At 39.9% G+C, this 16,620-nt stretch overlaps 1 protein-coding gene across 1 annotated transcript in view; it reads right to left on the reverse strand.

Annotated features, from left to right (window-relative positions):
* LRP2 (LDL receptor related protein 2) overlaps window positions 1-16,620 on the reverse strand; it is a gene marked incomplete at its 5' end in the record, with an annotated part of 199,062 nt that overhangs the window by 109,786 nt on the left and 72,656 nt on the right. Inside the window, 5 exons of the mRNA XM_082630147.1 lie at window positions 541-733; window positions 7,345-7,548; window positions 10,139-10,279; window positions 12,125-12,327; window positions 15,203-15,409. Coding sequence (XP_082486273.1) covers window positions 541-733; window positions 7,345-7,548; window positions 10,139-10,279; window positions 12,125-12,327; window positions 15,203-15,409 — 948 coding nt within the window. The remainder of the gene's footprint in view (window positions 1-540; window positions 734-7,344; window positions 7,549-10,138; window positions 10,280-12,124; window positions 12,328-15,202; window positions 15,410-16,620) is intronic.

The following is a 16,620-nucleotide window of genomic DNA, read 5'->3' on the forward strand; positions in this document are numbered from 1 at the left end:
ATCTCAGACTTTACGTTAGCTATCAAGCATATTTAAATAAGAAAGGAAAGAACAAAAAAGCATGGCGTGAAATGCTCTGTCTTCTTGTCTGACTCCACCAATAATGCAATGGATAAACATGAAACTTTGTCTGTGGTCTGAAAGACGTTTTATTCTGAAAACTACTGAATGATTAAGCAAGTTTTCGTAAGCTTTATATCAATACATTAAAGCAGGGAAAGAATTTGAGCCTCTCCTGATAATTCTGCTGCATATTCATTCCTTCTCCACAGAATCTGTGTCTCATTGTTTGGTCCTCTGCGGACTGTGAAAAAAAACACACTCCAATGAAGACTGGGAAGCCAAAGCTTACGAGAAAGTTTTTGGAAGGAGATAAAGTGATTACTTCAGCATATGCTAAAAGGACACAATCTAAGGTGATTTCAATTTACATGGTTCAATATTGTATTTACTGAATTTGCCAAATACCTATGGCATCACTTTGCAATGATTGTACAAGACATAAGTTTCAAGCTCTTAGGAAAACATGAACACACTTACCCAGCAATAGGATGAACTACGATTGATCGTGGGTTATTTAAATTCTGGACTATTGTGCGCCTCGATTTATCAGCTAGCCTTATGACACTGACACTCCTATAAGAAGCATCTGTCCAATAGAGATTCTTTGAAATCCAGTCAAAACTCAAACTTTCAACACTTGGCACTCTGTTAGCTGTGATAACTTCTCTTCCTGTAAATTAAAATATGGACATGGTTTACAGTAAGCATAATTTACATGACATACATTTTCCTACCACTGCATATTTAAACTTTGTGTGAGAACTAGAGAATATTTCAGTAATGTGGAATTCTTTTGAAAAATAAAGCAACAGTAAACTGCAAAGCAACACATGAGATAAACCCAGAATCTATCCATCTCCAAAAGTCTGGATCTCAAAGAATAGATATGACTCTGATAAATAGAACCAGGAGTGGTATGGCCTGGATTTACTCCCTTGTTCAACCTTCCAGAAAAAATTTCTCAGTACAGAACATCTGAAGAAGAGATACCTGAGTTCACATACTCACAACCACCACCCACAGACAGCGCTGATAAGCTGACACCGCCAGGTACGACTGGGGGTATCTATGAGGTATTCCCGCCCAACTTTTTCATCAACAGTCTTTCATAGCCACAAAGTTGCCAAGTTTGGAAAAGACCAGCAACCAGAAAGGAAATCAGAACTGGGTACAAGGAGAAAAAAGACCATTTTCTTCTTTGTGAATTTTTTATGCCTTTTCCCCTCCTTTTTCTTTTTTTACTAAAGAAAATGTGAATAACAGGAAACTCTGCTCAACCTAAAATATAACAACCTAAATGGGAAAATGTATAACTGAATCACTTTGTTGTACACCTGAAACTATCACAACAAAATATTCTTTAAAAAAAAGTGAATCAGAGTAAACAATCACATCTCTTTCTTTTGAAGGGAGAAAAACAATCCTGGTGCTTTTCCCATTCATTTATTCAGCAAATTGTAAAAAGAAAGTCCTCTGTGTGCTAGACACCACATTAGACATTGAGGAAACATGATATTGCTAATGGTATTAATAATAATAGCTTATAGTGAACACTTGCTATGAGCCTGGAACTGGCCCAAGTACTTTACATGAATTCATCCATCCTCACAACAGCTCAACAGTAGGAATTATTATTATCCCTATTTTGCACATGAGGAAACTGAGTCATAAAAAAGTGAAGCATTTTGAAAGAAATGTGGACACTGCCTTCAAGGTAATGAAGTGGGAGAGGCGGGGGGAGGCAATTAGGCCAAGAGGGAAAACAATAGAAGAGTAACAGGAGCTGTGATGGAGGTTTGCACAGGATGGTATGGAAACCGAGGCAAAGTGCAGGTGTGGAGCGGTTTTCCAAAGGAAGTGGTGAATGGGGGGCTGCAGGAAAGCAAAGACGTGGAAGTGGGAGGGAGAGAGACAGGATTCCACACACTTCAAAGCGTGGCTGGAGGTTAATAAGTTAATGGTAGAGGCTGAAAGAAAGGAAGAAGTTTGGGTGACCACCAGATTTGGTGGGCAGGGGAGAGGCGGTGCTCCTCCCCTAAGGCAGGGGTCTGGAGAAGTGGAATAAAGGTAGACATTTAGACAGATTGGTTTGGAGGTGGTTTGTGGGATATCCAGGTGAGACATCCAAAAGGCAGCTGGCTCTATGGGTCTGAACCCCAGAGAGACAGTTTGGATGGAGACTTTCATCACCTCCTGTAAGAAGCCTTACCTGACCTTTCCCCTCATTCTCCAGGTGAAGAGGAAAAACACTCAGGAAATGGCCTATTATAAGTCTCCTCACACTGATTTATAACTACTACATAGATGGTAACAAAAGATACGGAAGGTGCAAAATTATGCAGAAGAAAATGCAGAATAAGAAAAGAAGACCGGACTTCGCTGGTGGCACAGTGGTTAAGGATCTGCCTGCCAATGCAGGGGACATGGGTTTGAGCCCTGGTCCGGGAAGATCCCACATGCCACAGAGCAGCTAAGCCCGTGCGCCAAAACTACTGAGCCTGCACTCTAGAGCCTGCGAGCCGCAACTACTGAAGCCCGCGCGCCTAGAGCCCGTGCTCCACAACAAAAACAAGCCACCACAATGAGAAGCCCATGCACCACAACGAAGAGTAGCCCCCCGCTCACCACAACTAGAGAAAGCCCACACGCAGCAACGGAGACCCAACGCAGCCAAAAATAAATATACAAATTAAAAAATAAAAATTAAAAAAGGACCAATGTTGAACACTAGAGATCACAGTTGTGTATAGGACAGGCAAAGAAGAAAAGATGTGTAAGGAACACTAGAAAGAATGGTCAAGAAATAGAAGGAAATTCACGAGTGTGTTGTCAAGGGGGAAAAAAGCATTTTAAAGAAGACGACAAAGGTGCCAAAGATAAGGATAAAGTTTATAACAAAGAGACTGGAGGTGACCAGGATAAGGGGTTTCAAGTGACAGAGTGTGAAGAGGTGAGAAATGTGGAAGTAGGGCCAGGAAAGTGTAGACCAAACTTTTAAGGTGCTTGTTCATGAACTTGAGGAGAGAGGGCTGCAACCAGAGAGGAACGTGGAGTGAAGGGTGGGTTGAAGGTTTTTTAGTATGGGAGAGACTTGAGCATATCTGATGGGGAAAAGTCAGTAGAACAAGAGAAGTTGGAGGAGAGAAGGGATCATTGATGGAGCAAGTTCCCTGAGGGCTTCATTCAGCCCATCTTGACTTCAATTTGATTTCTGACAATTCAGTTTTTGCATATAAACTCACTGACACTTAACTTGCTCACTGGGAAAAACAGGGTAATGTACAATAATACATCCCTCACGGAAGCACAAGCAGTTTAACCACTAACTATAAGAAACTTTTAAAAGGCAATTTGCTGAGCATGTGGATTTGAAATTGATTTAAAAAAACAAAACAAAACAAAACAAAAAAACCCACGATGAGAACTGCAGTCGCCAAAGCAGAAGGAAGCTGACCTGTGGAGGCGTCTACAGGAGACTTAGCCTGTGTGTAGCTCAGCAGACCTAATTCTAGTCCTCAGAAAAGATGCATTCTGGTTCAAAATAACAGACTGACCACTGTGTTTATCTCCTCCTCCTTCCAAACTTCTTTTAATAATGACAGTGAAAGAACAGCAGATGAAAGATTTCCACAGAGTCTGGAAGAGAAAGAGACTTCTCCAAAGTAACTCACTAAGCGGAAGGAGAGACGTGCCGGCAGGGGGGAGCGCCAACACCCCCACACACACAGCCTCAGCGTGTCTGCACGCAGAAGCACCAGCTCTGAAAAAGGTAGGGGCGGGACGCTAAGGGGCCTAGTTAAAAGTTGGCATCGGGAGCAACTGGACCCAGAGGTTCCTCCCAGAGCCTGAGCATGTATGACACTCCTCTCCGAACAGACCAGAGATTTTCTTCTCTGGGGGACCTCAAGCAGAGAGGCCGTGGGCTGAGGACACATTGCACAATGGAGGGCTGGGATCGGCACAGAACTGAGCACAGGAGGGTTATATATGTGAACACTGAACTGAACGGGCCTCAGCTCCCTGTGCTCTATACTGCTCCCAAAACAGATACTATCTTCCCCCTCTTACTCCTCACCCCAACAGGGAGAATGGAAGCAGCTACTAAGGAGAAACTGACTATCTCCAGAGAGGATTTTCTGATACTGACATCTGGAAGCTTCCCAACAAAAAGGCTGCCTTATCACCAGCTGATGAGGCCCATTCATACCAACAGCCTTCTGATCAGTGTTTCATAGCTTTGCTCTTAACATCAAACAAGGCTCAAAGAAATTTGAAGAAAGCTTCCTCCATGAAGGAGAAAGTTGAAACAAACCAAAAGGAAAAAGGAACCCAAAGAAGATGGAAAGAGGAAAATTAATTTTTAATGTAATTAATATCTTCATAGAATAAGAAAAGATTGAACTTATGAAGCAAGAAAGGCTTTATTTTTAAAAAGGAATAATCAGAGAGCAAGAAGGGTATCTTCAACATTGAAAATATAAGAGAAATTAAATATGCGATAGAAAGGCTAAAACTAAAATGCCAAAAAGTCTCACAGAAAGTAGAACAAAACAATAGAGATGAAAACCAGGAAAGAAAAGATAAGAAAAAAATAGATGATTCATCTAACATCCTCGAATAGAAAAAGCAGAGGCAAGAAAATTCCCAGAATAGGAGAGAAATCTCAAGATGAATGGGATAACCAAAAGATTCTAAAAGTTTCCAGAAAGGAACAAAAACAACCTCCCCCCAAAAAGGTCATACACACTGAAATGCTACTCTGGATGGCACAGGACTCTCCACACTGGCTACTAGAAGAGAGTGCAGCAATGTCTTCAAATTTCTGAGGTAAAATTACTTTCATCCTACACCTAGTCAAATGATCAAGTTGGAGGGCAAAATAAAAACACCTTCAGACTCGAAATATGTACCACCAACTCATTCTTCTTAAGAAGCTACTATATGGGCTTCTCTAGTGGCGCAGTGGTTGAGAGTCCGCCTGCTGATGCAGGGGACACGGGTTCGTGCCCCGGTCTGGGAGGATCCCACATGCCGCGGAGCGGCTGGGCCCGTGAGCCATGGCCGCTGAGCCTGCGTGTTGGGAGCCTGTGCTCCGCAACGGGAGAGGCCACAACAGTGAGAGGCCCGCGTACCGCAAAAAGGAAAAAAAAATAAAAAAATAAAAAATAAATTTAAAAAAAGAAGGTACTATATAATGTGTTTCAGCAAAATAAGGAAATCAGTCTGGAAAGAGAAACAAGTGGCTTTCCAGAAACAGGAAAACCAGCACAGGAAAGTGGCAGAGGGAAATCGGAAGACAAGAGTTGTGTACCAGATCCAACTGAACAGCAGAGGGGGAAAAAATTAGAGATTGTTCACATTTGATAGATACATAGATACACAGACAAGCATTTGATAGATCTGTTGGAGCATTTGGGGAAAATATAATAGCTACATAGAAAACTAAGCAAATAAAGATGGAGCAATTGTTAACTGCAGGGGAAAAAAAATCAAAATTTGTTCAAGAAATGTCATCATGGAATACTACTTGACTTAGCAGCGAACAAAAATTACAATCTAGCTTTTTAGGGAGAACAGGGGGAGAAGGAAGTTGGTAGAGGGGAATGTAAGAGCTAAATCCCTATCTATAACAATGAAAATAAATGTCTAATATGCAAATCAAGAAGTAGTACTGCAACAGAGAAGAACAAACCTGACTCCATTATGAATCTATTCCTTTAGCTCTAACCTTTGTACCCTGTTGCCTGTGCTTAGTCATGCTGGCTGTGCACCCTTTGTAAAGGAACGTTGCCTATGGCCTGAAATACACAGGAGAGCCCATTCTCCAGGCTCTGATCTTTAAAGGCGTAAGACTTTTCCATTCATATAGAGATAAAGAGTTGCAGAACAGAGAATAACATTTGTCTTGTTAGTGGTTTATAAGAACACAGTGACCAGATGTACATGGACAGCTGCAAGAACAAAGGATTCCAGCACCAAGAAGTTTGCAACAACCAACCACACCCTTTCCCCTCCTAGTATAAAAGAGGCCTGAATTCTAACTCAGGTAAAATGGTTCTTTGGGATGCTAATCCACCATCTTCTCAGTCTGCTGGCTTTCTGAATAAAGTCGCTATTCCCTGCCCCAACACCTCATCTCTAGATTTACTGGCCTGTCATGCAGCGAGCAGTACAAACTTGGACTCAGTAACAGTATAAGCAAAATATTTAGAAACACGGAGACAAAAAATAGAACAAACAGGTAAAAGAATGGTAAGGAACTACCTCTAGGGAGCAGGTCTCAGTTGGGGGCAGGGTGGGGTGGAGCAATAGAGTTTTTCATTGAGAACAGCTACAATAATAGCTAACATTTACTGAATATTTACTATTTTCCAGGCATTATTCTAGGTGTTTTACATGCATTAGCCTAAAATTCTCTCAACAACTTTATGAGCTATGTAGTACCTCTATTATTATTATTATCATTCCTATTTCACAGATTTAGGAAACTGAGGTACAAAGAAATTAAGTAACTCCCCCAAGATTACATAACCAGGAAATGTGAGGAGCCAGGATTCAAAACTAGGCAGTTTAGCTCCTGAGCTGGCCCCTCTTAGTTGCTATGTTATACTGGCTACTGATATGTTTTTCAAACTTCAGGTTTCGACCCATTAGTGGATTCTAAAATCAAAGTACTGGATCATGCCAACATCCAATATAGTACCCAACTGGTAAGGTATGACTTACTATAATTTATCTTTCTGTGAGGATTATGAAGATTTTAACAGAATTCCAATCAACTGAAAACTAACAATAAATCCATATTTACATATAATTCATGACTTTAAAAAATAAATATTATTATTCCAAGCCCAGCATTTACATAGTGCAGCATCCCTATAGAGAGGTCATTCCATTGGCTCAGTTTGGCTGCTTGAATATAGGGAACAGCCTCTAGTTAATTAACCCTTTAACAGCTTTCATACATTTGACACTCCTGTTATGGAGTGTCCATAGGTTAATATTTGTCAATATTGATATTCTTAATTGTCCAATTGCAACAATATTTGTTTTAAAATGCACTCTCATTTGTAACTTATTTTGAAAATAAAGGAAGTGTTCACTTAAACTTAATTCAAAAGAAAAGCAATAGATTTCTTTTCCCAATCTAAAAGTATTTAGCAAGCTTTGTAAAAGACCCTGCTTAAGAAGTGAATGCAAAGTTTTAGGGAAAAAATTATTAGTATTATTATTGAAGACAGACAAAATATGCAAAAAAAGAACATTTAAACCCATTCTCACCTGTACCATCTATCTTTTGTTTACAAATCATGTCTTTTGTTGTATCTGAAAAAAAGATAGCCTTCTCCTGGGCATCAAAATCAATCCCAACAAAGACGGAAGCACCTCCTGTCACTGGAAGGATGACATCTGCCTGGTGAGAGAGGGTGAGCGGGATGCCACGAACAGCCACATCAGATGAAAAGAACAGAAATCGCTCAGCAGCTGTAGAGAGAGGGACACACACAGTCAGCCACAGCATAGTTCTTGCCTTCTCCCAATTCCAGAGAAATAACTTATACACCCATAAAGCACATGTTATAATTCTGAAAGGTCATTCTGAAATAAACATTAAAAAAAATCTGTAGAAAACATAGTTGGAAATAATGGAAAGAAGGGAAGGAGAAAATACTGTGAAGGCAAAACAGTCTTGAATTGAAGTATTATAATCTTACTTCTCCCTGAGAAATTTATCCTTAAGATTTATTTATATAAAACCTGGTGTCCCAGCAAGATCCTTTTTAACTCACCTCCTAGAGAAATGGAAATAAAAACAAAAATAAACAAATGGGACCTAATGAAACTTAAAAGCTTTTGCACAGCAAAGGAAACCATAAACAAGACGAAAAGACAACCCTCAGAATAGGAAAAAATATTTGTAAACGAATCAACTGACAAAGGATTAATATCCAAAATATACAAGCAGCTCATGCAGCTCAATATCAAAAAAACAAACGACCCAATCCAAAAATAGGCAGAAGACCTAAACAGACATTTCTCCAAAGAAGATATACAGATTGCCAACAAACACATCAAAGGATGCTCAACATCACTAATTATTAGAGAAATGCAAATCAAAACTACAATGACGTATCACCTCACACCGGTCAGAATGGTCATCATCAAAAAGCCTACAAACAACAAATGCTGGAGAGGGTGTGGAGAAAAGGGAACCCTCTTGCACTCTTGGTGGGAATGTAAATTGATACAGCCACTATGGAGAACAGTATGGAGGTTCCTTAAAAAGCTAAAAACAGACCTACCATATGACCCAGCAATCCCACTACTGGGCCTATACCCTGAGAAAACCATAATTCAGAAAGAGCCATGTACCACAATGTTCATTGCAGCTCTATTTACAATAGCCAGGACATGGAAGCAACCTAAGTGTCCATCGACAGATGAATGGATAAAGAAGATGTGGCACATATATACAATGGAATATTACTCAGCCATAAAAAGAAACAAAACTGAGTTATTTGTAGTGAGGTGGATGGACCTAGAATCTGTCACACAGAGTGAAGTCAGAAAGAGAAAAACAAATACCGTATGCTAACATGTATGTATAGAATCTAAAAAAAAAAAAAATGGTTCTGAAGAACCTAGGGGCAGGACAGGAATAAAGACGCAGACATAGAGAATGGACTTAAGGACATGGGGAGGGGGAAGGGTAAGCTGGGATGAAGTGAGAGAGTGGCATTGACATATATACACTACCAAACGTAAAACAGATAGCTAGTGGGAAGCAGCTGCATAACACAGAGAGACCAGCTCAGTGCTTTGTGACCACCTAGAGGGGTGGGATAGGGAGGGTGGGAGGAAGGCGCAAGAGGGAAGGGATATAGATATATATATATATGTATAGCTGATTCACTTTGTTATACAACAGCAACTAACACAACAATGTAAAGCAATTATACTCCAATAAAGATGTTAAAAAAAATTAATTAAATAAATAAATGTTGGAGAGGGTGTGGAGAAAAGGCAACCCTCTTGCACTGTTGGTGGGAATGTAACTTGATACAGCCACTATGAAGAACAGTATGGAGGTTCCTTAAGAAACTAAAAATAGAACTATCATATGACCCAGCCATCCCACTACTGGGCATATACCCTGAGAAAACCATAATTCAAAAAGAGTCATGTACCACAATGTTCATTGCAGCTCTATTTACAATAGCCAGGACATGGAAGCAACCTAAGTGTTCATTGACAGATGAATGGATAAAGATGTGGCACATGTATACAATGGAATATTACTCAGCCATAAAAAGAAACGAAATTGAGTTATTCGTACTGAGGTGGATGGACCTAGAGTCTGTCATACAGAGTGATGTAAGTCAGAAAGAGAAAAACAAATACCGTATGCTAACACATATATATGGAATCCAAAAAAAAAAAAAAAACGGTCATGAAGAACCTAGGGGCACGACGGGAATAAAGACACAGACCTACTAGAGAATGGACTTGGGGATACGGGGAGGGGGAAGGGTAAGCTGGGACAAAGTGAGAGAGTGGCATGGACATATAAACACTACCAAACGTAAAATAGATAGCTAGTGGGAAGCAGCCGCATAGCACAGGGAGATCAGCTCGGTGCTCTGTGACCACCTAGAGGGGTGGGATAGGGACGGTCGGAGGGAGGGAGACGCAAGAGGGAGGAGATATGGGGATATTTGTATATGTATAGCTGATTTACTTTGTTATAAAGCAGAAACCAACACGCCATTGTAAAGCAATTATACTCCAATAAAGATGTTAAAAAAATTAAAAATTAAAAAGAGACAGATTTCAGGAAGGAAATAAAGGGAAAGGGGAGCCCAAGGAAACCCTAGATGTGTCCCAAAGGATAGAAATTTACATCTTCAAACACAGCTCTTTGTACAAAGGGAAAGGTGTCTACCAAGGAAGATGCCCGTGGGCTACCAAAAGCTTATTTGTTGTGAAGAAGTGCTACAGGGAGCCGGCCCAGTCCAAGAGCAGCGCATACCCCTGTGCTGACCATCAGAAAGACAGTCCAAAACTGATTTCTTACCAACGCAGTGGTAGTCATCCATATCCGGAATGTAGCCGAGCCTGCACTTGCAACGGTAGCCCAAGCCACCATTAAATGTTCTGTGGCTGAGGACACAGATGTGTTGACAGCCCCCATTGTTATCTGCACATGGATTGCTAGCTGGAAGGAAAAATGCACATGGTTAAATCTCAATTAGAAATGCATATTTATCCAAGACATGCGAAGCCATTTTGAGACCTGTGGGTGAAATGGGTTTGAAACTCCTTGGAGACATCATTACTGGTTGCTACTGAATACATCCACATTTAGCTGCTCCTCATGTCATCGTTGCTCTTGAATCTACTCCGAAACTGATGGTGGCAAAAAAAAAAAAAAAAAAAAAAAAAGACAAGATTCCTGCAACTGGATAACCTTGGGGGTTCTTTTCCCCCCTATAACTGTAACAGATTCTGTCTGCTAGCCTCAGTGACTAAAATATAATTGCCCCCCAAGTAACCTTAGTATTATTTTTTACCATTCAAAAAATAGAGTAAATAACTATAACTCACTGGATGCTTATTTTGTAGGACAACTTAACAATCAATGCCTCTAAGAGGTAAATATTATCACAATTTTACAGAAAAGGAAACCAAAGTTCCAAAAGGTGAGACAACTTGCTCAAGATTATTCAGTGGTCAAATAGCTAAACTAGAATTCAAATCCAGATCTCATTCCAAAACCCTACATGTCTGAAACACAAACCAGTTTACACTTCCAAAAACCACTCTCAAAGCAGTGACATCAGGAAGTTCACCGTACACAAGGCTGTCAGAGCTAAAAATGTCTGCTTTTGAAATTGTCTTCTTAGCCTTTGACTTATTCTTTAAAATAGTCTCTTAACCTTCTCGGGTAGATTAATTTTGAGAAACACAGGCAGGTATAATTCTGAAGCAAATAATAGAAATAATTTAGATAATAAAACTGGGTAATATTTTTGGTCAAGGGCAGATGTGAATTTAGTAGCTCATGAACTGATTATTCCAAATAGGTATTTTCTAATACAGTACAGGTACAGTGTATATTTTCCAATGAAGTATTTGTTTCCTAGGATGACTACATTGAAGGGTAGTTATCTGAATCTATCAGTTTAATGGTTGGTTGGTTTGAGTTTTTTTAATCAACCTAATTACTTTATAGTCTTTATCCATCCTAGCCAGACCTATCACTTATCACTTAGCATTACAGTTTTAAAGTGAAATCTGTCTTTCTCTGAATTACTATTCACTGATATTAAGCTTTCTTCCGATTTAGTCTAGTTTATTGTGTTTCTTTTCTTTGATGCATGAGCAAATACAGAAGAGAGCTGTATACACAGTCTAAACAGTCATGTCAATTTAAAACCTTGGAACAAATAAAACTTACTGTAAAATAACATAAGTAACATAAGTACTATAAAATAACATTCAGTGTCTGAATCAAAATATTTTTTTCTTTGATAAGTGACCAGCCTGAGGGATAACCAAACCCAGCTGACCTATGACAGACCCAAGGCAAACCAAATAACAGGTGTCATAAATATAAAACAGAGAAGAAGGAAAAAAATAGCTGTCACTACCTAAAATGACCACTTAGCATGTCATTTTCTTCTTCTGGGCCTCAGTTTCCTCGACTGCAATATTAGAGGGTTGAATTGGGAGATTCCTCCCGTAGAATAAGGATGGGTATTTTAGTTTGGTTTGTTTGCTGCTCTTTCTCCAGCCTGTAGACAGGATCTGGTATACTGAAGGTGCCGATAAATATCTGTTAAATACACCTCTAAGTTCTTTGTAGACTGGGCATTTTAACTCTGAAATACATCAAGTTCTCCAGAATGCCAACGATCTGCAAAGCCAATTTCAGAGGGTTGAACTCTCTAGATAATCCATCATATATCTGAGAATGTCACCCAAATCTCATGAGAACTTTGAGAAAACCTTTCTACCAAGGCCAGTACCAAGCATGGTTTTCCACTGCTGAGGGGCCTACCATAGGGCTGCCTGAGGGCATGATAAACAGTCACTCCAAAAGGCCTCAGGGAAGACCGGTAGTACAGTTGTGGGTCAGTCTCCTTGAACTTGTTTGCCTTCATTACAGCCATCTTTGTCCAATCGGTAAAGAACACATGATCTTCAAACAAGCTTATTGCAAAGGGATGAGGAATGTTCGAGCCTCCATGAATTACTGTCTTCCTGTTACAAAAGATATATACCATACAATTTTGATTAAAGGTGGAATTAGTTCCAAAAAAACAAAAGGTGGAATTAGTTCACATAAATGCTTAAAAAGATAAAACATTTCTTGCTACAAATATAGAATATATAGTCAAGATACACTTTAAGATGCAGGTGTATTTCTGTCTGTACTCGCTAGAAGGATTTTCCTATTGTCTCTTCGAAAAGAGCCTTGGCACTTAAATTCCAGTCTCTGTCCTCGCTTGTTCTAGATCTTTTGAAAAATTACTGTTTTCCCGCATGATCTTCATTCTTTTAAGGTTGCTCCACATATAAAAGGTCTAAGATGTGAAATATCATTTTGAAATTTGTAGGGGAAAGAGTGTAACAAGGGACTGGAAGTCTGGTAGACAACTTCAACACTTACTCCACGCTGCACCACTGACCGTTTCTCAGCAATTAGGGAGCAAGACAGTGAGCTGGAGAATTCAACCCACCGCAAACACACAGACTCATTCCTGATGTCACTCTAGGGAGGGGAAAAAGCAGGGCTACCACTGGTATGCCTCTGCTTGATGAAACCATCAGCTGAGCATATTTGTAGTGGAGGCAGAGTGCCCAGAGCCACTAAAATGGAAGACAACACAGGTAAGAGGTGCTAGGCAAGGGGAAGAAATCAACACTGCTGCCATGACTGCATCTACAGAAGCAGTAATTCACTGAGGCCACATAAGTAAAGTGAGGTAGAGGATGGTACGTGAAAGAAACCTCTTTTCTTTTGGCATAGGAGAAAGACCTCAAAGAAAAATCTCAGCAGCCCTGAAAAACTAAAGAACACAATAGAGCTTTAAGAAAAGACTTGAAGATACTAACACTGGGAATCACACTGCACACGAAAAAAACAAAGAAACCCAAGATGGCAAGTGAGTGCAAACTTTGAAACACTCAATAGTGACATGGTACATTAAAATTAATGGGGTTTTTTTTCATTTAGCAAATTCCAGAAGTCTAGAAGACTTCCCTGATGGCACAGTGGTTGCGAGTCCGCCTGCCGATGAAGGGGACACGGGTTCGAGCCCCGGTCCGGGAAGATCCCACATGCCGTGGAGCAGCTGGGCCCATGAGCCATGGCCGCTGAGCCTGCATGTCCGGAGCCTGTGCTCCGCAACGGGAGAGGCCACAACAGTGAGAGGCCCGTGTACCACGAAAAAAAGAAAGAATCCGCCTGCCAATGCAGGGGACACGGGTTCGATCTCTGGTACAGGAAGATCCCACATGCCACGGAGCAACTGAGCCCATGTGCCACAACTGCTGAGCCTGTGTGCCACAACTACTGAAGCCCGCAAGCCTAGAGCCCGTGCTCTGCAACAAGAGAAGCCACCGCAATGAGAAGTCCACGAACCACAACAAAGAAGTAGCCTCTGCTCGCCACAACTAGAGAAAGCCTGCACGCAGCAATGAAGACACAAAGCAGCCCCCCAAAAAAAATAATAATAATAATAATAATAAATTCCATAAATCTAAATGCCACCTGCTGGTAAAGCAAGAGGCAATGACTTTATGATTTTAGCCATACTCGTGAGTTTTAGTATCTCCTCCATGTTTCTCCACAGCCAGTAAACACTCGAATCTTTCTGAAATTCCATTGATTTTTATGTTTTACTTTAACCATAGCATAAAAATATTTAGACTATAAAATTAATGTCAAAACAACCATGAGGGCTTCCCTGGTGGCGCAGTGGTTGAGAGTCCGCCTGCCGATGCAGGGGACACGGGTTCGTGCCCCGGTCTGGGAGGATCCCACATGCCGCGGAGCGGCTGGGCCCGTGAGCCATGGCCGCTGAGCCTGCGTGTCTGGAGCCTGTGCTCCACAACGGGAGAAGCCACAACAGTGAGAGGCCCGCGTTCCGCAAAAAAAAAAAAAAAAAAAAAACAACCGTGAAAGTGAAAAAAAATTAGGCAATTTCTCAATTGTTTTTATATGACTTATATGATTTTTTTTCATTAAATTAATTCCTATCCTCACTATGGGAACCAGTTTCAGTGACAATACGTCATAGCCTTAATACCCAATCACTTCATTTAAACAAGTAGAGATTGTTCTAAGAATATAAAATCCAGTGGCAAACTGTGATACCATCCTTACAAAATAGAGATAAAGGAGAAACCAAAACTAGAATATTCTTTTCATTGAGAAAACAATAAAATCATGTCATTTGGAAAAATCAAACTGACTAGAGTAATTTTTCTTGGTCAAAATTTAAAGACCATGTTTTAACCAGTTTTTGAAAATACCAAAAGAAGAGAATCTAAAATAGGTAACAATTTAATTAATTTATAGTGAGCTCTAATCCAACTAAGATGAAGGAAAAAGGTATGCCATACTCTGCATTCAAATATTGTTTAAATGTCTTTGAAGTATATCAGGTAAAGTCAGAACTTCTCATTAAGATTTGTAATATATATATATAAGAGCAGTATAAAACCCAGTTAATTCTCACCAGATAATATACAAATAATAATAAAACTTATTTACTGCAGGGAAGATAGAAAGCTAAAAGATAAAGTGATCTTTGCAAGCAAACCATAAGGGACCCAGACAAATAAATGGACTTGGAAGTTAATGAAAATAATGTGCTTCAACTGGGAGTGAGAGAGGGCTTGGAGAAGAGAAGTCAAAGAACAAATGCTGTAGGTAATATTTAATGAGTGTTAATATGGAACACAAGCTAAAACTCAGAGCAGGTCACAACGTGCAATGTCAACACAAAGATCATTCAAGTTATGTCAACCAACAAAGCAATCTTTTAATTCTAGTCCTTCAGTTTCTCTCTCCATAAATGTTATGTATTTCCCCAAAACTTACAAAGATATAAAAAAAAATACTTCTTACCTTTGAATTCCATCATAAGTTACAGTCTCAATGTAATCAAACCGGGAGTCAACCCAGTAAACACGCTTTGATACCAAATCCAGGGTTATCCCAGCAGGCCATCCCAGCTTTCTTGTCACCAAGTCTTTACGGTTGGAGCCATCCATGAAAGCCCTTTCTATCTTAGGTGTCCCAGAAAAGCTCTGCCAGTCTGAGAAAAATAAATAACTACAAAAGAAAACCAAAAGATGAAAGAATCAATTATTTTACAAGTTTACCTAGAAAATATTTTTTGAGATTGTATGTTTGGATCAATGGAAATTTCCTCTAGCGGATTAGAGAACCATGGGGGTTTAAAACAATAGAGAAATTTTAAAGTATTAAAAATCAGAAACTGTGAGGGTCAATCAGGAGAGTGAACAACTCCAAATAACAACTATTAAAATACACTAACTGGCAGGCAAAAAAAAAAAGCATATCTACCTTTTTAACTTCTTAATATTCTCCCCTGATCCCTGGCTCCATCCTTCACTTCTCTTTTTTACAGCCAGCAAAAAGGCTGTAAAAAAGAAAAAACTATCAAGCCATTTCCCTCCTTAATTCCTCATTCTAAGGCAGAGTCTAGAGAACATATACATCATTTTCAAGGAAGGACAGCTGAAATCATGAAATAGAAATGAATAATCACCATTCACCAACACTTAAGCAGCCTCAAGTTCATCCAAGGCTCCTAAGACCCAACTGTGAAAATCTAGGAGAAAGCTAGTCTCCCATAACTGGTCTCAAATGTGAAGGTCAGGAAAATTTTAATTTACACCTGGAGAAAAGTAAGCATTATCACTCTTGCTGGATTGATTCACAGTTGAACAACTTGTAATGAGGTGTTAACACTGACATCTCAACCCCAGTCTCTAACAAGAAATCACTAAAAGGGGTAGATCTGATAGGGGATAGAGTAGGGTAATCAAATAGTCAGCTTAGAAACCCCATTAGGGGACTGTAGATAGAGAGGGAACTTTAGGGGGCTTTGGGGGACCACAGTAAGTTAATGATCACTCAAGAAAGTAATGGGAAAATCCTGAGACAATGTGGGCTTGCTTGACTCATAAAGCAGAGCAAGTCGCTTAGCATCAAAGCCACACTGGCTTGCTTACCAACAAAACCAAGCCAACTTGCTTACCAACAAAACCATGCAACAGAAGCATGAGACATGCCCCCAAACAATAAAACAACAGTGGAAAATAAGGTCTACAATCTGCCCAGTGATGTCAACAAGTTAATGACGCCTAGGACATTCCTTTGCACACACAAAAAAACAATAACTTATGGAAAGGTGATATTTCAAAGTGAAAGACCCTCACTGTACTGAGACCTGAAATAATTTCTCCATAGTGCCATGACAGTCCCGGAGACACCATATAGGTTCAAAAACTCCCCCG

This window comes from Mesoplodon mirus, assembly GCF_964341445.2.
Source record: "Mesoplodon mirus genome assembly, chromosome: 8".
Lineage (NCBI taxonomy): Eukaryota > Metazoa > Chordata > Mammalia > Artiodactyla > Ziphiidae > Mesoplodon > Mesoplodon mirus.